The 21,943-nt window shown below is 39.5% G+C and overlaps 1 protein-coding gene across 8 annotated transcripts in view; it reads left to right on the top strand.

Moving 5' to 3' along the window:
* The window catches only part of thrb (thyroid hormone receptor beta), a 262,738-nt gene extending 253,316 nt beyond the window's left edge, over positions 1 to 9,422 (top strand). For 6 of the 8 annotated variants that reach the window (XM_067424910.1, XM_067424909.1, XM_067424911.1 and 3 more), the window contains 4 exons: positions 921 to 1,007; positions 1,733 to 1,879; positions 3,989 to 4,247; positions 7,225 to 9,422. In XM_067424910.1, coding sequence (XP_067281011.1) covers positions 921 to 1,007; positions 1,733 to 1,879; positions 3,989 to 4,247; positions 7,225 to 7,466 — 735 coding nt within the window. In that variant the 3' untranslated portion in view covers positions 7,467 to 9,422. The remainder of the gene's footprint in view (positions 1 to 920; positions 1,008 to 1,732; positions 1,880 to 3,988; positions 4,248 to 7,224) is intronic. The other 2 variants (XM_067424912.1, XM_067424913.1) reach the window with 2 other exon arrangements.
* Positions 9,423 to 21,943: the final 12,521 nt, after the last annotated feature.

Genomic DNA, 21,943 nt, shown 5'->3' with positions numbered 1-21,943 from the left:
CAATAGCCAATGATACATTGTATGGGTCAAAATTATCTTTTATGCCAAAAATCATTAGAATATTAAGTAAAGATCATGTTCCATGAACATATTTTAGAAATGTCCTACTGTCAATATATCAAATGTATTATTAGTATAGTAATATGCCTTGCTACGGACTTCTTTTGGACAACTATAGAGGCGATTTTCTCAGTACTTAGATTTTTTTGCATCCTCAGATTCCAGATTTTTCAAATACTTGTATCTCTAACAAGTCATACATCAATGGAAACCTTATTTATTCACCTTTCATGTGATGTATAAATCTCAATTTATTTATTTTTTTAAAAAAAGCCTTATGACAGGTTTTGTGGTCCTGGGTCACATTTTGAATAAACAGTATAGCAAATGTCATTCATAAAACACAAGCAGAGTGAATTTCTGTGTAAATTGTTCTTCAAACATTCTTGCGGAAATTGTTGCACTGAATAGAATTTTGGCCCATTGTCTGTTTGAACAGACTAATAAGCCACTTCCGATATCGTGCAAATATCATGAAATGTCAAATGGCTGACAAAAATAAATAAATTAAGCTTAATCGCCCAGTCCTATTTTTTATATATTGGGAGGTAGAACAGAAAATGAACAGAAAAATCTGTACTGAAACATTATTTAAGTTTTGCTATGGCCAATTTCAGTAAATATTTTTGCACTTTCTATCCTAAATTTCTGTATGCAGTTTGTCAGTATGTAATATTATATGATTATATAGTATTATATAATGATGATTTTCGAAATCCATGGAAACTCCACACAAACTCACTATCTCATTGTCACTTTCTGTCTGCTCTCTCACCTGTCCAGTTTAAACTTGTTCTTTTTAGTTGACTTGACTCGGGTTCTTCATTGAAACTTCACGATCCCTGTTGATTGCCCAACAGGTCGAGGAAGCAATGCTACTTAATGAAATAACATGTAATTTATTCTGTACTTCTGACCAGAGTGCAGTGGGGGTGAATGAAGCAAAGGTAAGAACCAGCAGAGCAAACACATTTATTTATGTTTTTATCCAAAAGAACGCTCTCTCAAATTCTCAGCTGCTTCCATTTCTGTCACGTTTTTTTTTTTATTTGTATTTATTTTTTTTATTTTTTGGATAAATTGACATGCTGAATGCTTGAGGCATTTGTTTGGAGTGTTTATGTAGCTCTCTGCTCACTGTGTCAGAATGAAGGTGTACACAGAAGAGGAAAGCTGAATAATTGACTAATGTCAAAGGGGAACATCAGGCTGGTTTTGCACTGTACTCAGCTCCCAGTCTTCTTTTGACCCTCAGTCTGGCTTTGATATATATATATATATTTTTTTTTTTTGCTCTGTCTTTCACATCACATTTTTCTGGTCAGAAGGTCACAAATCGTAAAAACAAATAATAATAAATAAAAATGAAGAAGAAGAAAAATCAAAATATCAGTGGATAACCCTAGTCAATGAACTCCCCAGCAGAAGGAGATATCAAATACGCTTCTCTGCTCTGATCTTCTAGTTTAAGTTTCTCATCTTTCCTCTTTTCCCTCTTATTAACTGGGCTCCACTCTTGTTTCATTGACATGTCTTGCTGTTACTCTGGCCTTCTCTGTGCTTTAGAGGGGAATGAGGATTTGCTGTGTCACACCTTCGTCTCTGTGAATGTCCATCTCTTATAAGTACCGTGTTACTGACCACACAACCTCTCCACTTCCTCTCGTTTCAGCCGGAGGACATCGGTTCGGCACCCATCGTCAACGCACCAGAAGGGAGCAAAGTGGACATAGAAGCCTTCAGTCAGTTTACAAAAATTATCACCCCCGCAATCACTCGTGTCGTAGATTTTGCCAAAAAGCTGCCCATGTTCTGTGAGGTAAGAAGCATCAAATAACATATTCTCACTCCCAACTAGTCACATATGGACGCTTGGTCAGGTCCAACACACCGGGGTACCCTTTCAGCGTCATTTATAATTTCATAGATATTTTAGAGCACCTAACTCAACAATAGAAAACACAACAGGCAAGTTAAGTCATAGGTAGCAACAAAAAACAACTGGCCAGAAATTAAAAGTTTGTTACATTCCAAGTCTTCTGAAGCCATTTGATACATTTATGTGAAGAACAGAGTGAAACTTAAGGTTTTAATTGCTGGAAATGATCCCCATTTCATGAACGCACACAGTCATATGTCATTCAAAAGATACACCGAATGTTTGCAAGATGCTGTTGGTCACAAGGTATACAAGAGCAAATGCCATTTCACAATCAAAACCTATGTAACGCTTATTCTGCCAAATGAATTTGAAAGAATTTAAGCTTAACAGCGGATGGAGACTGAGCTATTCTGTCTGTTCCTCACACAGAGCATTCATTTGGCCTCGGAAAACTTGGAATATTTGTATTTTTGAAATAAATTTTGACTAGTTATCTGTATCTCTGTTATAGCCTGTGTTTTATATTAAATATGCAAATGGTTAGGTTTAGGGGTGGGGTCATGAGTTCAAAATTGTCTAAATAGTGTTGTGTAAATAAAATTACAGTCACACTTTAGTTTAGGGTCCTAATTACTGCTTATTAATGGTTAAAGGGGTAGTTGTTATGTTTAGGTATTGGATATGATTAAGGGGTGTAGAATATGATCATACAGAATGAGGGATTAATAAGGGCTTTATAAGTTCTAATAAACAGCCAATATCCAGTAATATGTATGCTAATAAGTAACTAGTTAAAAGTGTGAATTGGACCCTAAACTAAAGTGTTACCAAAATTAATACAGAAATTACATATACACTACTGGTCAAAAAAAAATGGACAGTAAGAACTGTCTTCTGCTCACTAAAGCTGCATTTATTTGATTAAAAATACAAATATATTTAAAATGTAAAATGACTAAAGCGAAGCTGAATTTTCAGCATTGCTACTTTAGTCTTCAGTGTCACATGATCCTTCATAAATCTTTGTAATATAATGATTTGCTGCTCGAAACATCTATGATTATTATCCATGTTGAAAAACATTTTTTTAGAATTTTTGATGAATAGAAATTTAGTAATTGATTTAAAAAAGTATTTATTTGAAATAGAAAGCTTTTGCAACATTGTTCTATCTACTACTAAATTTTTGGGTTGGTAAGAATTTTTTTTTTTTGTGGGAAAGAACCTAAAGAGTTAATACATTTATTTAGCAAGTATGCATTACATTCATCAAAAGTTACAGTATAGACATTTATAATGTTGCAAAATATGTATATTTTAGATAAATGCTGTTCTTTATCTATATATAATCCTGAAGAAAAAAAGGTGTATTCAACATTGATGATAATAATTAATGTTTCTTGATCAGCAAATCGGCATATTAGAATGATTTAGAAGGATCATGTGACACTGGAGACTGAAGTTGGCTGAAATTCAGCTTTGCCAGCACAGAAATAAATTGCATTTTAAAAATATTTAAGTAGAAAACATTTTATTTTAAATTGTAAATATACTTCACAATATTTCTGTTTTTGCTGTATTTTGCATCAAATAATTTGAAGCCTTGGTGAGCAAATGTTGTTAAAAAATCGTATGTTCTTTTGACCTGTTGTGTATGTCATAATGGCAAAATGATACACAAATGCATAATTTTATCATGATGATAAAATTCCCATTCCAATCTTATCTGTGTATGATGGAAATGATTTTTCATTCAAAGCAATAGGCTACCCTGCATATCAAAAAAATGCTCCAAAAAGTGATGCCATGGCCTCCTGACTGTGTGTCTATATGTGACAAGTTGGAAGTGAGAAGGCCTTTAGAACCTAGCTTACATCCAACTAAGTGGTTGTACGATGTGAATTTTTATGCATTAAAATAAGGGAACCAATTTAACGATGAAATCAAATGAATCCTATTGTGGCACTTGACAGTGACTCGTATTTGGATACAAAATAATTCATATTATGACATATGACTTAATGTGTAATTTGTGTAATTGTTTAGCTGCCTTGTGAGGACCAGATAATTTTGCTTAAGGGTTGCTGTATGGAGATCATGTCTCTGCGAGCTGCAGTGCGCTATGATCCTGAGAGTGAGACTCTAACACTGAATGGGGAGATGGCCGTCACACGGGGCCAGCTCAAGAACGGGGGTCTGGGCGTGGTCTCAGATGCCATTTTTGATCTGGGCGTCTCACTATCCTCCTTCAACTTGGATGATTCGGAGGTGGCATTGCTACAAGCCGTGATTTTGCTTTCCTCCGGTAAGTGCAATCTTCACTTTTCAGATTTAATCAAATTATTCCTTCTTGTTCTTATCCATCACATTATGGTAAAATGGGTGCACACAAAAAAATTGTTTCTTGTTACTTTGAAAAATTCTAAGAATGTAAAAAAAGTTAGGAATCTGGCTAATGGCAAATTGGCTTAAAACGTGTATGGTACATAAGCAAAAGTTCACATTTATTATCAGAATATCGTTGTGTGTGCAAATGCAGTCAGGGAAGGGGGCATAAATGCCATTGCTGTTATAAAGAAGAATGTACTATGACTAAAATGATCATTTTGAACAATGAAAAAAACTTATGTAATCACTATTTCTGGTGAACCTCGAAAAGAAGAGTCTTTGGGTGTGTCTCAATCAGCTCCGTAGTTCAGAAGCACTGATCAGGGAATCGGCCATTTTAAGGGCTGTCAGAATCCTTCTTGTAGCCTGACAAGCCTGACCAACATCAAGATGTTTGGTCTAGAAACTCACCATTGTCAGGGTTCAATCCGAGGTGCGGATAAACGTTTGTCTTTCAAACTCCCTCTGCACGCGATAGGATAGCGCTACAAACAACCAGAGCAACGAAGGTGAAACGGAGCTCGTTGAAAGATTAAACATTCGCCGTATCCGGTCGGCAAAACTCAAACACATCTTCCCTTTTTAAGAATGACTTCAGTGCCGTTCTTTTCTCAGAGAAAAGCTTAACTCCAAGTCTTCCAGAGTTGCGGTCAAAGCTGATTCGAAAGACCGCTGTTCGCCAGCTTCTGTGTTTACTAGAAGCACGCAAGCGCAACTCGGCCGTCGTCATTATGTTAAGCCCCGCCCACCGACTCTATACACGATGTGATTGGCCCCGACCTGAATTTGGCGTTTACAGCTCAGAAGTGTATTGAGAGTTGGTAGACGACACTCGTGGGTAGATTAGATTTGCTGCCGCTAGGGTGCATCTAGATTTCTACGCTATCCTTCTAGTGCACTGAAACATTCACTCCCTAAAAAAAACCCACAATGAACCACAAAAAACAGGGTGCTCCCTGTTCCTGTCCCGGGTCACATAAACACTGCATGTGTCCCAAATCGCATACTTGTGCACTATTCTATAATGTTTTTAAGTAAAAGTAGTGTAAGTGTGTTCACAATAAAAATTACTAAAAGAAAAGTGCACTTTAAATACCCAAATGATGCACTAAATCAACAGAAAAAAACGAAGTGTGTAATGTTGGAGACTTCATGCACTCAACTGCTGCAGGTTTTATAACGTAGTAATCAGATTCCGACGTTAAATTACAAAATAATCATGTATAGCTCTAACACTATACGGTTGAGCACATATTGTATAGTGCGTCATTTGGGACACAGTTTATGTTTCCTTAACGTTCTAAAGTTCTAAAGCGCAAAACTTAAATCACGTGAGCCAACTCAAAGCACATAACAACTGATAACATCTTGTATTATTACGCGAAAAGTATTATTTTATTATATTTCAGGATAAACATACATCATTAGACAGGTAATGAACACAATCTAGCTAACATTCATACTTTACATACGTCTGAAATGTATATGTAACAGACAAAGCCCTTGTGAAAAAAAAATGTGCTTAGTTGTATTGAAAGTGTACTTTTTGTATACTTCAAATCTTAAAAGTATACTTTTTTAAAAGTGCACTTGCAGATAATATAATTAAAATTAAAGATCGCCTAAGTGTACTTAAAGAAAGTACACTTTCATGACAATATTTCTTAACACACTTAAGTGCATTTTTTAAAAATGAACCTTGTAATAATGTCTTCTTACATTTTACTTAAACATACTTTAAATAATTATGATTTTATGTATCTACATATGATTTAAATAACATTACAACTAATGTCAGAAAGATATCAGCTCTGATGTTGTTCATAAATACCTGTAATGATATTGTACAATGAGGACGTTGTCACGTCGCCGGAACTAGAGTCATCAGTGTTCCAAGCGTGTAGTGAGCCAGCGGCCTTTTGTGTAATTTGTGTACACGATATACTGATTCACAAGCTTGGAAGCAAGGGAGCTGATTGCGACGCACCCTTTTGTTTTCCTTCATGATTTATTAATGTCATTTGTAAATTTGACTCGTGGTGTGACTCCCACTGGGAGTAAGTTTAAAAGCTATAAGGCCAGCTACAGCAGGTGTTCCTGAGTGCCGATTATCCAGGATTACACAGGCCACTGAGGGGAAACCACTTAATAACGCTATTTAAATTGGCTTATGCTTCAACGGAGAATTTCGCAATAAATAAGTAAAGACTTCAAGCCACGTCCATTTCTATATGTATGTGTTATCGTTTCCTGCGCATTTAAACAGATTGTCCAGTGTGGCAGCTGGCTGAACTCAATCAATGACTTGAAGCAATTTTTCGATAATTAACTGGGTTTTATCTAGTAAAGGTCTTACTGATTTGGTTGTAGAGAGAGAACAAAGGAGATTTTTTATATCACTTTTTTGCTTCAAACACATTAAATGATTCCATACACGTTATTGGTCATGCAAAAAGCTGCAATAGTCCATTCTAATTCGGCATGGAAGTGTGTAATTTCTAGCACACTGAAGCCACCGATGTACCTGTTTAGGTTGCAGGTGTAAATGTAGCGCGTTGCAGTTCCTGTTTAAATTTAGTGGGCATGTTTGTGGTATTGTCATCATTCACTCACCCTCATGCCGCTTCCAAACCTTCATGACTTTCTTCTGTGCAACATAAATATGTTTTGAGAGGTTTCTTTTTTTCTGATTGGCCTTTCAATGGTAGTCAATTTTTAGGTGAACTACCCTAAAAATTAATTTGTTTACACACACTTTCGACATGACAAACTAGAATAGAATACGTTTTAAAAAAAGACACTACCACCTTCAAGCCCTGCTGTTTTATTTAAAGTGAGTTTTTTTTATTAAACTGGAACAGCCCATCATCTCTTCTTCTCTGTTTCACCGGCAGATCGCCCGGGTTTAACGAGCGTAGAGCGGATAGAACGTTGTCAGGAGGAGTTCCTCTTGGCCTTTGAACATTACATCAACTACCGTAAGCACAAGGTGGCTCACTTCTGGCCCAAGCTGCTGATGAAGGTGACAGACCTGCGCATGATTGGTGCCTGCCATGCCAGCCGCTTCCTGCACATGAAGGTGGAATGTCCCACAGAGCTCTTTCCGCCCCTCTTCCTGGAAGTTTTCGAAGACTGACGGCCAACCAATCAGGCCAAGCTGCTCCCACCAACACCAACCTCCACAAATCCGACCTCCCCTCGAACTCTGTGTCCCTGTTCCTGGTCACATAAACACTGTTCCTTTTCCTGGTCACTACTGAGTGTCATTTCATTCCATAGTATTAGGAGTAGCTCTCTGGCCTAGTTTGAATGGAACCATTCCTTTTACAAAGCGGGTACATGTGAATAGCGTAACAGTTTGTTTTCTTTCACTCTGTTTGGAAAAAAAAATCACCTTTCTCTTACTCTTTTTTTTCCCTCCAATGTTATTTCTGAACATATTCTTTGATGCCGCTTAAAAGTGATATGTATAAACTATGCATTTGGGTTTCATGTCACGTCAGTCCTCAGAAAAAAGACAAAGCGCCACACCGCACAAGGGGGATAGAAATACCTTCCCTTCTGTTGGTTGAAAGGTCTTTTCATGCTCACATTAAGACATAGGTTGTTTAATAGTTCTGTTCACAAACCCAATGAGCTGCTTACCTAGGCAACATTTCTTATGATCTCAAATTTATCTCTATAAACTTTAAGAAGGAGTAAAGAGATTTTTGAGTCAGCAGAAACACATTAAAGCCCATGAGAGTATCTCTAGCCAGCAGCCACTAACATTAGCTCATAATGCCTCTATTAAGGTGCCAAAAAAATCATACTCTGTTTGGACTTGTGTTGAGCTGCTTGGAGGAACTTGAGGTAATATTTGAACCCAGTCATCGCTAGATCCATTAAACCGCTGGGATGGAACTCTGTTAAGTTGATATTTTTTCTATAGCGGTCACACGACAGACCAAGGCAATGCTTCTGCTTGAACTTGATGGTGCTATGAGTTTGCCGATTTATACCTCCAGGACTGCTGTCAGTTAAACTCTGAATTGTCTTGGTGATTGATACACATAAATACATACAACGCTGAGGTCAGTGATCAACCCTTCAATGTTCAGGGATGCTTTTGGGTGTGTGTGATGTCGTTTCTGTTCACTGTTCTCATTCTGTCCTAGTTTTCTTGTTTTACTGTAGTGTTTTTAATCTTTCTAGATACATTGTGTGCTGCAAAAGGGTTTGAATCTCACATACCTCTCCTGATTATCAGGAACCGCCAGAACTGTATTTTTTTTTTAGACATGAATTCAGAATTGCACCTCAATACGCAGCACGTTCAATCAGTGTTTTGTTATAGAGATTCCTTTTTTAAGCAATAGAATTGCTCCAGTGGTTTTACAGGTTTTGGATTACACATACAAACGTGCACGCCAACATAGATATTAAACAGACTCAAAGTCATTGCACAGACAATCAGTGTGTCCCAGAAAGTGTTATAGAAACATGTAGAGGGAAGGAAAGGCCTCAGCCAGGGTCCAGAATTAACTTATACACCACACCTGCCAGTGGCGGGTCAGCTGACTCTTCGCTCAGCTCCACACCAACTTGGTAACGTTTGCTTACGCAGACAAGCTTGACAGAACATCCCATAGGAACGTACCCAAGTATTATTCCGCATCATGTTAAGTGGTGTCAAAAGTAAAGTCAATGTCCCTGCAATAACAGACCAACGTGTATCCGTAAATGATTAATTCAAGAACCTTGTGCAATTTTACTACAACAATGGAGCCATGAACTTCACATACTTTTGAAAATCCAGCATTAAGTTGATCATGGTAAGTGCTCATTGTCGCATTTGAAAACACGACAGCGTTCTTCTTTCATGAGGGGTTTGGCAACACGGCATTCATTTCTAGAAGGAATGTTAAAGAATGCAATACACACGTCTCGCGGACATCCTGTAGAATTCAACCAATCGGATGACAACTTTGAAACTCCTGAAGTGTTTCTAGATAAGCATGCCAAATGCATTGGACGTTTAGCCAACGGTCCGTGGGTGTGATGTCTGAGACTACCAACCACCTGGCAAAAAAAACATATATATATATATATATATATATATATATATATATATATATATATATATATATATATATATATATATATATATATATATATATAGGCCTACTTTTTCCTTGGTGAGTGTTAACTTTGGACCCTGGCCACAGATCAGCACATGCATGCACAGACACAGACTCTGGGAGTCAATAATATTTCCTCTGAGGGTGCAGGTAAAAAAAACACACACACACACAAAGCACTACAAAAATAAAGATATTTATGGTGAAAAGGAAAGGCTGTATTTTTTCAGACTGCAGATAATTTTTTACATGGTATATGCCCAGTATGTATATTTTCCAGTTTTACAGACAATAAGAAAACAAAAGACTGTCTGTTCTCAAAAATATTTCACCATTCTCAAAAGAAACACCGGGTCCTGTTTTTTTTTATTAACGCCAGTTCACTGGTGATCTCCCCTTACTGTGCGTTTCATCAATCTAACTTCATGTTAATAATAACTAATATATACTTGTAACTAATAATCATAAAAAAACAACAACAACAAAACAGCACAACCAGTCAAAAAATGATTCTCAGTGGGTGTCACAATGAAACCTAAAGCCCATAATGAATGAACCTGACCAGATCAAAAACTAAAAGAAATACGGTAGGTCCCTAAAAACATTTGCAGTACATGTACTTCTGTTTCTGTGCCTCAGTTAACATTTACCTAATCACGTCCACAGAATGCTGTTTGCATGAATTAGTGAACTTTGAATGTGAAAGTTATCCAACATTACAAGCAACTGTATTTCAATTTCTTTTCAGTGTCTTTTTTCTTTTCTTGTCTTTTTTCTTTCTCTTTTTTTTTTTTTTTTTTTTTTTTTACCAAAATCAACGTATTGCACAGGCCTACTGTGTGACAGTGGAGCCTTGAATTAAATTCGAGTTTGAATCATGATGATTTGGATATCCTGGAAGAGACATTGCACTAGAAATATACAGATTTGGCAAAAGATGATGATGATGGTGATGATATTTGCACCTAAGGTGAATAGTAGAATAAAGATGGTTATAAGAAACCCCTGAAATATGTGTTGTGCTGTGTGTGATACATGACTAATGTGAGATTATGTATGCAGTTTTTTTATATCCTTGAATTAATTAAATGTATATTTAGTAGTTTTCATTGAATTGAATGACTGACATATTTCATATTGAGATATTTACATCATTTACTGTCACATATTTTAACTTTACACTCATCGAACATACCTGAATGCCACAGATAGTCATCTGTCTTTGTAAAATACATCTGACCACAACAGTCTTTGATCTCAATCAAAATGTTTTAATAAATCCAACATTTTGCTAAAGATGAATGAACTTCTAAAGCATCAGGTCTATGAATAACTATACATGTCATGCACTATAAATGTTTTTATAAATATATATACAAGAAGTCTCAGAATTTCAGATTAATCTCATGATTTGTCCAAGAGCCTTACAAAGTTAATTATATATATTAATAAAAAATGTTATAATATAATTAGTAATATTATATAAATTATTCTAATTCAAAGGGTATTATGACCATTATGATTAATCGAGTTAAAAACTTTAAATATTTATATTTTATCTATTTCTAAAGCTAAATAAAGTTAACTTTTTAATATGCAAGTACTATTAATTGTGGAAATGTTGTATTGTACATTTGAAAAAAAAATACTTACATTTGTTTTACACAAAATTTGGCTTGATTTCCCACTCCCCATATTAATCCTGTTTTAAACTCACAGTGCATTGCTGCCATCTACCGGACAATATCATTAACACACACACACACTCGTTTAAAATGAAGCAGTGTCTCTCTACTTTTTGGAGCGTTTTCCTTTACCCTTTAATATGTTGTAATTTTGTAATTACCACCACTTATGTCAGGGGTTTCCTGTACATTATGTCTCCCATATTTGACACACCCACTTCAGGGTGCCAACTCTCACGTATTTGGCGTGAGACATGCTTTCATGTCACTCTCCCCAACTTAATCTCACGCCAAATTTCCAAACCTGCTTTTGATATTAAACAAAGATATAGGGTTTTTTCTTTTGTTTTTAATTAAGTTTTAATGCGAAATTCAAACTATAAATTTTGACCATGGTTTTGACGCTAATGTGGCATAATGTTTTAACATGCTTTAACACCAGAGGTGTTGAAAAGTAGCCTGACAAGCCAGACCAAGCCTGCAGTCTCCCTCTCATTTACTGAAGCTTTCGCGCCTCGATCGCCCCCCGGTGACCGGTCCCAGTATAGCCGCCCCTCTGTGTTTTCTAATGGACGCGAGGCAAACTAAATAATAAAATTACACTTTAAAAATGTTTCCCCAAAGTTAGTTTATGTCACTGAAGGCAGTTATCATCACGATGATTTCATTTCAGGTGTTCGTTTTAAAAATAAGTTTACTTTGAGTTAGTTATTTGATGCTATAAAAACGGGGGGTGTGACGTCATGATTGACAGCTGAGACTGACGGCTTCTCTGAGTGAAGTTGTCACTGAGTCTCTAACGGACTTTTTTCGGAATTTTTGGGAACAGATTAGAGCTTTAGCTTTAATTTCTACATTTCCATAACTGTTTATTTCACACCAACATTATTAATTGTTCTGCATCTGCGAGAGTGTGGGCGGGCTTTTGATATCGCGACTGTACTTCCTGCTCTACTTCCTGCGCTCTACTGCGCAACTCCGGTCCCGAAATCGCTACTGCGCAGACTCGGTCCCAAGATGTCCGCGCCGTGCAAGGCTGCCTGAAAGCTTCAACTCTGCCAAGCGGAAACGGATGATGTCGAGTCGTCCATATTTTTTTACGGTCTATGAGCCAGACCCACATCAAGATGTTTGGTCTGGAAACTCACCATAGACAGGGCTCAATCCGAGGGGCGGGATAAACGGTTGTCTTTCAAACTCCCTCTGCACGCGATAGGATAGCGCTACACCAACCTGAGCAACGACGGTGAAGGGGAGCCCGCTGACTGATTAAACATTCGCCGTATCCGGTCGGCTAAACTCCGAACACATCTTCCCTTTTTAAGAATGACTTCAGTGCCGCTCTTTGTTCTTTTCTCAGAGGAAAGCTTAACTCCAAGTCTTCCGGAGGCGCGGGCAGAGCTGATTCGAAAGACCGCCGCCGTTCGCCAGTTTCTGTGTTACTAGAAGCACGCAAACGCAACTCGGCCGTCGTCATTATGGCCCCGCCCGCCGACTCTATACACGATGTGATTGGCCCGTCCAGATTCTGAGGAATACAGCTCAGATAGGAATTGAGAGGTGCTAGACCACACTTGCGGGCAAATTAAATTTGCTGCCGCTAGGGTGCGTCTAGATTTCTAGGCTAGTTGAAAAGCAGAGTTGCAACATGCTCTATAGCGCTGTGTCAAAACTGTCAATGCATTTGAATGGCTTAAGCGGACACACAACAGTTTCACTATAGAGATGTTTATATGCAAACTTACAGTTGCAAGTTTTGGTAAATAGTACAACATAGTGTGCATTGATAATTGAGTCAGCCATATTTACAGGATCGTTTTATTAGTATGGAGAGTTATAGAGATGCAACATTTTTTAACATTAAAGGGTTACTTCAGTGATTAGCATATGGCTTTGTATCAGTAGAAACCCTATATATATTCAAATAAATGTGCCCCTGAGATAAGATAAGAGATTTATGCATTTTATTTATATAATTGACGATATTTGCATCATAGGAGGAATGTTTGGCCAACGGCTAAAGACTACAGCCAGCAGAGGGAGCCATTTCCGCATGTTTTGAACCCGCATGGGGGATGGGAGATTATACTCAGAGCTCAGCTCACAGCTACAGGCACTCATTTAAAGGGGTACTTCAGCGCTGGGAAGATGAATCTGTATTTAAACTGGGTCATCAATGTAGTAGAAATGTGAAATTATTTTTGAATTTGGTGCCTTCTAGTCTGAGAAAAGAGAAAATGTATTTTTGTCTCATGGGGATAAAAGACTGCAATTCACAGAATTTCCAAAGCCCCCAACTTTTTTCACCAACAATTACTGACTGAGTTGGAGAAGACACTACAATTAAAAACTGAACGTGTCGGTTCAATATAATGAGTGTCACCGCGCGAGTATCATAGCACTGAGCACTAACTGCAGGAGTCAGATAAATGAGCTAATGAGCTCTTGTGATGAGAGCTGAGGTAATCGTGACTACAGTCGCGGCATACATTCACAACACGAGTTCAGTCTGGCGCGTTTCAGTTCATGCCTTTGCAAGCTTAACTTTCATAGAAATTAATTTGAGAAGTTAAAGGGTCATGAAATCCCAAAACACTTTTTTTGAGATGTAAACAGATATGAATAGGCTGCACATCATTGAAAACACCAAGGGTACTCGTTAATGTTATTCATATGTGAAAAAAAAAGTTATTTTTGCATTTTTCAGAGCGATTTCTGTCTTCCGGTTTGAAAAGCTGAGTCGGAGCAACGTCACAAATGCTGACGTCAGCATGTGCTTTTTGGCCCAAGTATGGGCTAATGGGGACATGCTGACGTCGACCGCTCTGAGCGATTCTCGATATATATTCATGACATAAAGCTCATTCAATCACTGCGCTGTAGTATGCATACAAGATAATTTAGTTAATATACATGAGACAGTCACTTCTGTCAGGCTCATCATCTTCCATCATTATTTTATGTTAGGGAAGTTATGAAAGCAGCGTACGAAAAGTCAAGGAGGAAAGGGAGGCGTTGTGCTGATACGAAGTAACGTAAGGGCGCCGAGCGAGCTGTAACCGGGCGCCGTCTGTGGAAGCCTTTGCTACAAAGGCTCGGTAAAGTGAAAGGTAAAGTGAAATTAACCTGAGGAGTCGCACGCCGAACCTGCAAGCGTTGACTATCTAATTTATGTCAGGAGTGCAAAATAACCAATCTGTAGGCTAATGAACAATATTTTTGATGAAATAACAAGAATCAAATGCCACCTTTTCGTTTTATTTGTGGTCATAGACATGCACTAAACCGCATGTGTTCGGGCTCTTGAAACTGCGTGCTGCATATTTGGACAAATATAGATTTAGCTGCCGAGTGATAGAGAGCGCGGATCGTCACGGCAACCCAGCGCGCGTCGCTCTGTGCTTCAGATGCACAAGACTATGGAAACCTCAAACCCATTTGCTTTTACCCCGTTCTAGAATTATGCTGCCTTCACGTGCCATCGGAAATTTGATCATTCCGAATTCTGAAGTCATGATTACGAAATCATTGCATTCAAGTTTCAAAATGTGAGGGCATTCATGTGCAATTTTTACCTAGGAAACTCGTATTTACAATAATTCCGAGAGCACCTGAAGGCAGCATTACACCTCTATCGCATTTGCTAGCATGTTCGTGAGTGGTTCATGTTCTCTTAGTCTTATCACGTCTGCGCGTTGTTCATCTAGCCAAACAGCGTGCATATTTGGACAAATATAGTTTAATTATCACGTTTGCAGAATATTTAGTCATACAGAATAACATTTATTTTCATTTCTCACTGAATACTGATTTGAGCTGAAAAACTCGCGATCTCTGCTGCACGCCACTTAATGTCACAGAGCTCTCTCATTCGCTGTACTCATCCCTCATTTAATCTCACTGTTGTAAACCATGCCAACGGGAACCAAGAACATGTCTCAGAATCGCTCTAACTGCTGCTGTTGGTATCGCTAATCTTAATACACCTAATGACACTCCCCTATTTATGTAAACTATTCCCTCTTTCCACACAATACCCATCCCACCTTTTCACAGCCGACCACTCCCCTTTTAACAAGCCTTTTCAAATCGAAGGTGTGAAAAAAACACAGCTGCAGCAGGGGGTTTCATGACCCTTTAAAAGACTTACATTTCTCACCATAGCTCAGTTGCCTGCAGCTGCGAGCTGAGCTCTGAGTGTGATCTCCAAACCCCATGCGGGGGTTTAAAACATGCGGAAATGGCTCCCTCTGCTGGCTGTAGTCTTAAGCCTTTGGCCAAACATTCCGAATTTTGCCAGAAATAAAATGCATAAATCTCTTGTCTCAGGGGGATATGAGGGGGGAAAGCACATTTATTTGAATATACTCCAGGGTTTCTACTAATTCAAAGCCATATGCTAATCGCTGAAGTAACGCTTTAAATGGAGCTATGGTGAGCAATGTAAGTCTTTTAACTTCTCAAATTCATTTCTATGAAATTTAAGCTTGTAAAGTTCTAAACTGAAACATGCAAGACTGAACTCGTGTTGTGAATGTATGCCGTGATTGTAGTCGCGATTACCTCAGCTCTCATCACGAGAGCTCAGCTCATTGACTCCTGCAGTTAGTGCTCAGTGCTGTGATACTCGCGCGGTGACACACTCATTATATTGAACAGACACGTTCAGTTTTTAATTGTAGTGTCTTCTCCAACTCAGTCACAGGCAGCGAAGCATTCTGGGAATTGTAGTCTTTCATCCCCATGAGACAAAAATACATTTTCTGTCTTTTCTCAGTCTAGAAGGCACCAATCAAAAATTGATGGTAATTGTGATGGTAATTGTGTACTAATAAATATGGCCAATAGAAATAAAATCAGTATGTAATACTGAAATAATAAATGTTTTTATTTTTATTTAAAATAATAGACTAATTCAAAGCAAGGCCATAATCAGGTCAAACAGAACAGTGAACGAAATTCTAGATCAAATTCTAGTTGGGAACTAATCAATTTGGGACTATTTGCAAACAATATTTGCATTAATTGTCGTCAAATATATTATTAGTCCCGAGATTATTCGCATGAGTGAATAAGTACGTACATCGGCTGCTTATATTTGAGTTCCTCACTGGTCTAACAGAAGACTTTTAGTAAATCGTCTCAAATGTTCAGAGTTCTAATCCGCTCATAATTTTCTTCAAATGTTCATCAATGGTTGTATATTAAGAGCATGGACACGTTGCATTTTGTGTGCATTTGTGTGTGTGCAATTTGATTTCACCGGAAAGAATAGTCTCTCTCCGCACCGGCATTACGCGAAATATTGAAGCGCTCGTCTGTGTATGTGAAGACTGCGCGAGCATGCATGTGCGCGGACCAAAAGAGAATGTATATCCCGCCTACTTTGATTTGATTGGCCATTTGAGCGCCGTTAAACCACATTCATTTCGACTGTCTGATTAGCCTCTGTTCATGTCAATCACGAGGTGTCAACTAATTATACTGCACGAGAGAGGGCTGAGCTAACTCTCACATATACACACACACGAAGTGAGGCATAAAGCGCGGCACAGGCACACGCAACAACTCCGCCAAAAATGGTTTTCAGAGCAACGCGCGCGGGCCGGGAGTTTGAGACCCCTGGTCTAGACTATAGAACTTGACAACAGTGTGCGGTGAGGACCATCCTGCCGCAACACAAATGCTGATGCACAATTCCGATTTGGTGACTATATCCGATTTTTTTGACGACCCGCTTACATCATCTTTTTAAAAGCGACCCGTATCCGATATTTGAATTTACACTGTACACTGGTGAAACAGCCCAAGACGTTCTTAACCGGTGAAACGAAGTAAAACGACGCAGACAAAATGATTGCACAATGTTTTGCTGTCTGCACACATCTTTAAAGTCGGCAAAACACTTCTCCTCGTATGGCGGAGAAAAAGAGGAGAGCCCTTGACGGGGTTGCCAGGTTTTCACAACAAAACCCGTCCAATTGCAACTCAAAACTGTGTTAAAGTAGCCTAATTCCGCATGAAAACCGCAGACTTGGCAACACTGGATCACAGTTTGTGTCCACCTGAGTTGACGTCATTCGCCTCCGTCCTTTTTTCAATGACGTACGACTTGCATTTACTGGGGAATATCAGTTTTAACCGCTTACATGGCAGACGTTAAGGTACGCATCCGAATCGGTTTTAAACGCATTTGAATCGGATGCGAAGCGGATTTATTACCACATATGAGTGAGGCCTGAATCCGATCTGAGGATATCGGAATTCATGCATTTTTTTACTGCTTACACGTTCACATATTATATCCGATCTGTGCCACATGAGAGGAAAAAATCGGAATTGGGGCCCAAGAGAGCCCAATTGGAGAGTGCCTAACTCTGCGCACCTCATAAGCTGAAGAGATAGCCTCCGTCACCCAGTGTGAAACTCTCTGCTTCAATGCGGGAAGCCCATGGCGGCCGACTCCGAAGCACACTAGCAACTGGTTCGACTTCCTCCAACCACCCGAACGATCAACATATATCTTCAATGCCCTAACCGGGCAGAGCAAATGCAAACTCTCGTCCTCCAGGAACGCAAAAGGCGGAGGGTGGAAAGAATGGAGGATGGTGACCTGCGAGCAGAAGGATGTAGACAAAACCTTGGGCACATTCCCTGACCTGGGTCTAAGAGAGACCTTAACCAGGCCGGGAGCAAAATCCAATCGGTCGCTAACAGAGAGGGCTTGCAAGTCCCCCACTCGCTTCAAAGAAGACTCCAAAAGAAGAACTACCTTAAGTGTAAGAAACCGCTCAAGAGCTGACTCCAACGGCTCAAAGAGAGCACTGGTCAAACCCTCCAGGTCAATAGATAAGTCCCACGAGGGTACACCAGGGGAGCGAACTGGCCTCAGAAGCTTAACCCCTCTCATAAAGGATGAGACCAAAGAATGCTTTCCCAGAGGGGTCTCATCCAGCTCCCTATGAGCGGCGATATCCGCTACATACATTCTGAGTGTAGTAGCCGCCACCCCGGCTGAAAACTTCTCCTGCAGAAACTCCAGAACTGAACTAACAGCCGAACACCGAGACCGAAAAACCTTTCACTTGGAAGAGTAAAGCTTCCTCGTAGAGGGGGCTCTGGCATTAGTGATGGTCTCCTGCATATCTGCTGGAAGACCGGCCCTTAAGCTAGATGGCCCCTGATGGGCCATACCCACAGTTTCCAGATCTCGGGAAGAGGATGTCCTGCCCTGGAGCTGTAACAGCAGGTCCCTCCTGACCGGAATCTCCCAGGGGGAGGAGTCTAGGAGGAGAACCAGCTCTGAGAACCATGTCTGGGATGGCCAGAACGGCGCCACCAGCAGAAGACTTGTCTCGCTCTCTCTCACTCTGCGCCGACCCGCCAGAATCAACTTGATGGGCGGGGACGCATAGAGTCTCAGCCTCGGCCAGGGATAAGCGAACGCATCCACTCCCAGCTGTGCAGGAGGACTTGGAGAGAACCAAAGCGGGCATTGGGACGACTCCTTCGTGGCACACACGCGAGAGATCCACTTCCGGCTCTTTCCGCGTGTGCGCAGACTAAAGCCAGAACGCACGAATGTCACAACAGGAAACACGCACGCGCACCCTCGGATCAATCGGACGTAGTGGTGTACAAGAGGTAAAAACAATATAAATACTGTTTGTTTTTTCACACAAACCACTTGTTTCGTGTCTTAGGCCATCAGTGTGTACTTATGATGGGGGATTGTTTAATTTGGACTTCTCTGTGTATGCTCTTTGAGGTGGTGACCATAGACCTGCATTATGTGAGGCACAGACAGAACGGTTTGACCTAAAATGATCAAATTTGAAACTACTGGGGAAACAAATGCTCCTACATCTTGAAGGCCCATGAGGTAAGCTAAAACATATCAAAATTTAATTTCAAAGTGAACTATCCCTTTAAGTTTGTATAGAAAACTGTTTAGAGGAATTTTTTGTTTATTAAATTAAAGTTTTAATTTTTTAAGTGACGACCAAGCGACCAGCGCATGTTTAATCAATTTAGCCTCTCAAATCAACTCTTGACTTGTCTTGCCTATAATCAAATCCATAGATATAACACTTAAAGCATCACAAAGTTAGTTAACTTAGCCTAGGCTACTACTATAATATAACCTCCACAGTAAAACGCATTTTTGACGAGCTGAGGCATGCAGGCTGATAGCCTACAGCTCGCAACGCCGCTCACAAACCAAACGAGCTAAACAAATAATAAAAAAGAAAATGCAGTTTTTCTTATCTACCTTACACCACTGCAAAATGAATATAAATCAGATCTTCAATTCCCGCGGTATAGCCTATATTTAAAGGTGCCCTAGAATTAAACATTTAATTAACCTTGCCATAGTGAAATAATAAGGGTTCAGTACATGGACATCACATACTTTAAGTGTCAAACACCATTGCCATCTTCCTTCATATGTAAATCTCATGCATGAAAAACACCACGGAAAAATAAATGATTCTCAACATTAGGCCAACCATGACGCAAGTGTTGGGGATCGTTTATATGCACGCCCCCAAAATTTGCCTCTGTCCGAACATGTTCATTGTCAGGCGGAACTAACAGAGCTGAATCATCGGGACTGCAGGTAATCCAACAACACTTGAGGATAGCAAAAACTGCAACTTTTATGGACGCGTGTCATGTTCCAGGCTGTGCAGTAGACCTGAGGACTTTTTATATGTTAACAGTCATGGTTGAGGATTATTATAATCGGATACCACAACAATTCAAAATCGTTCATTTGTTCGGCCCATTTCAAGCAAGCTTCACTCAGCATCTTAAACTGAAGAAAGGGGCAACTATATTCCTGCAAGCAGTAAGTAGTGATTTATCCACTTATTGACTAGCTGTTTAAACAATTTCTGATTAAACTGAAAGTTTCTTAGAGAGACCGCATTGTCTAGATAACGCAAGATGCTAGTACAGTAACAACAGGAAACTACAAGTACCATACAAAACTAAATAGTATGTCTAATGACAAAAGTTAACATTATTTTGTATTACAAAATACAACTGTATATACTTTGCAAAGTGAACTTTGCTGTTCACTCGATCCTTCTAGCAAAAACGTCACCTTTTCCACCATATAAGTTAAAACGACAGACATTTGACAAGGATATTCATTTTGTAAAAATATAAATTATATATTTATATTTTTGAGAACTGAAGTAGGCCTATGATGTTTTTGCATGCTTGTATTTCTGAGTACATCGCAGTCACTGCATAGCCTAAATACGTCACTGCATAGCATATGTGAATACGTTATATACAGTGCCGTTATATACAGTGCGTGCAAAATTATTCTACCCCTTTACTTTCAGTGCAGCAAACTCCCTCCAGACATTCAGTGAGGATATCTGAATGATCCAATGTTGACCTAAATGACTAATAAAGATAAATAGAATCCACCTGTGTGTAATCAAGTCTCCGTATAAATGCACCTGCATTGTGATAGTCTCAGAGGTCCGTTTAAAGCGCAGAGAGCATCATGAAGAACAAGGAACACACCAGGCAGGTCCGAGATACTGTTATGGAGAAGTTTAAAGCCGGATTTGGATACAAAAAGATTTCCCAAGCTTAAAGCACCCCAAGGAGCACTGTAAAAGCGATAATATTGAAATGGAAGGAGTATCAGACCACTGCAAATCTTACCAAGACCTGGCCGTCCCTCTAAACCTTCAGCTCATGATCAGAGATGCAGCCTAGAGGCCCATGATCACTCTGGATGAATTGCAGAGATCTACAACAATCAGTCGTATACTGCACAAATCTGGCCTTTATGGAAGAGTGGCAAGAAGAAAGCCATTTCTTATATCCATAAAAAGTGTTGTTTAAAGTTTGCCACAAGCCAAAATTGATCAAAATTGAACTTTTTGGCAACAATGCAAAATGTTATGTTTGGTGTAAAAGCAACACAGCTCATCACCCTGAACACACCATCCCCACTGTCAAACATGGGGGTGGCAGCATCATGGTTTGGGCCTGCTTTTCTTCGGCAGGGAAGATGGTTAAAATTGATGGGAAGCTGGATTGAGCCAAATACAGGACCATTCTGGAAGAAAACCTGATGGAGTCTGCAAAAGACCTGAGACTGGGACGGAGATTTGTCTTACAACAAGACAATGATCCAAAACATAAAGCAAAATCTACAATGGAATGGTTCAAAAATAAACATATCCAGGTGTTAGAATGGCCAAGTCAAAGTCCAGACCTGAATCCAATCGAGAATCTGTGGAAAGAACTGAAAACTGCTGTTCACAAACGCTCTCCATCCAACCTCATTGAGCTCGATTTGTTCTCAAAAATCTGACTTTGAGGAGTTAGATATATGTTCTTTCAGTCATATGGGTGATTATGGGTGATTATGGATTAATGGGTGATTATGGCTTTAATTTAATTTAAAGAGGAATTAAAGGGTTTATCTGACTTTGAGAAGCTAGATATTATCAGCCTATCTTCATTATGGTAAAGATGGTCGTTCGATGCCACGGGTTTTAAAAAGAAAAGGGAATTAAAACACTATGGCAAAGACCTGGTCATACAGAGAGGCATTTTCTTGTTACGAGCTCCTTGCATGTGGCGCAACAAAAACAGAGCGTCGCCATCCCCGGGGGGACTACATTACACGGTACCCGTCTGTCCTCGGCATCCACCAACCCCGCCCGAGAGCCGGGGCATGGAGAGCCCTCGCGGGTCATCCGAGGATGGCTCGCTCCCTCCGGGGAGGGAGGTGGCCCTGTTGAGTCAGTTGTTCCCTGCCGGTCAGCCGTTTC

The sequence above is a fragment of the Pseudorasbora parva genome, chromosome 19, assembly GCF_024679245.1.
Source record: "Pseudorasbora parva isolate DD20220531a chromosome 19, ASM2467924v1, whole genome shotgun sequence".
NCBI lineage: Eukaryota > Metazoa > Chordata > Actinopteri > Cypriniformes > Gobionidae > Pseudorasbora > Pseudorasbora parva.
The sequence above is the reverse complement of the archived record's forward strand: the minus strand, read 5'-3'. Positions and strand labels throughout refer to the sequence as shown.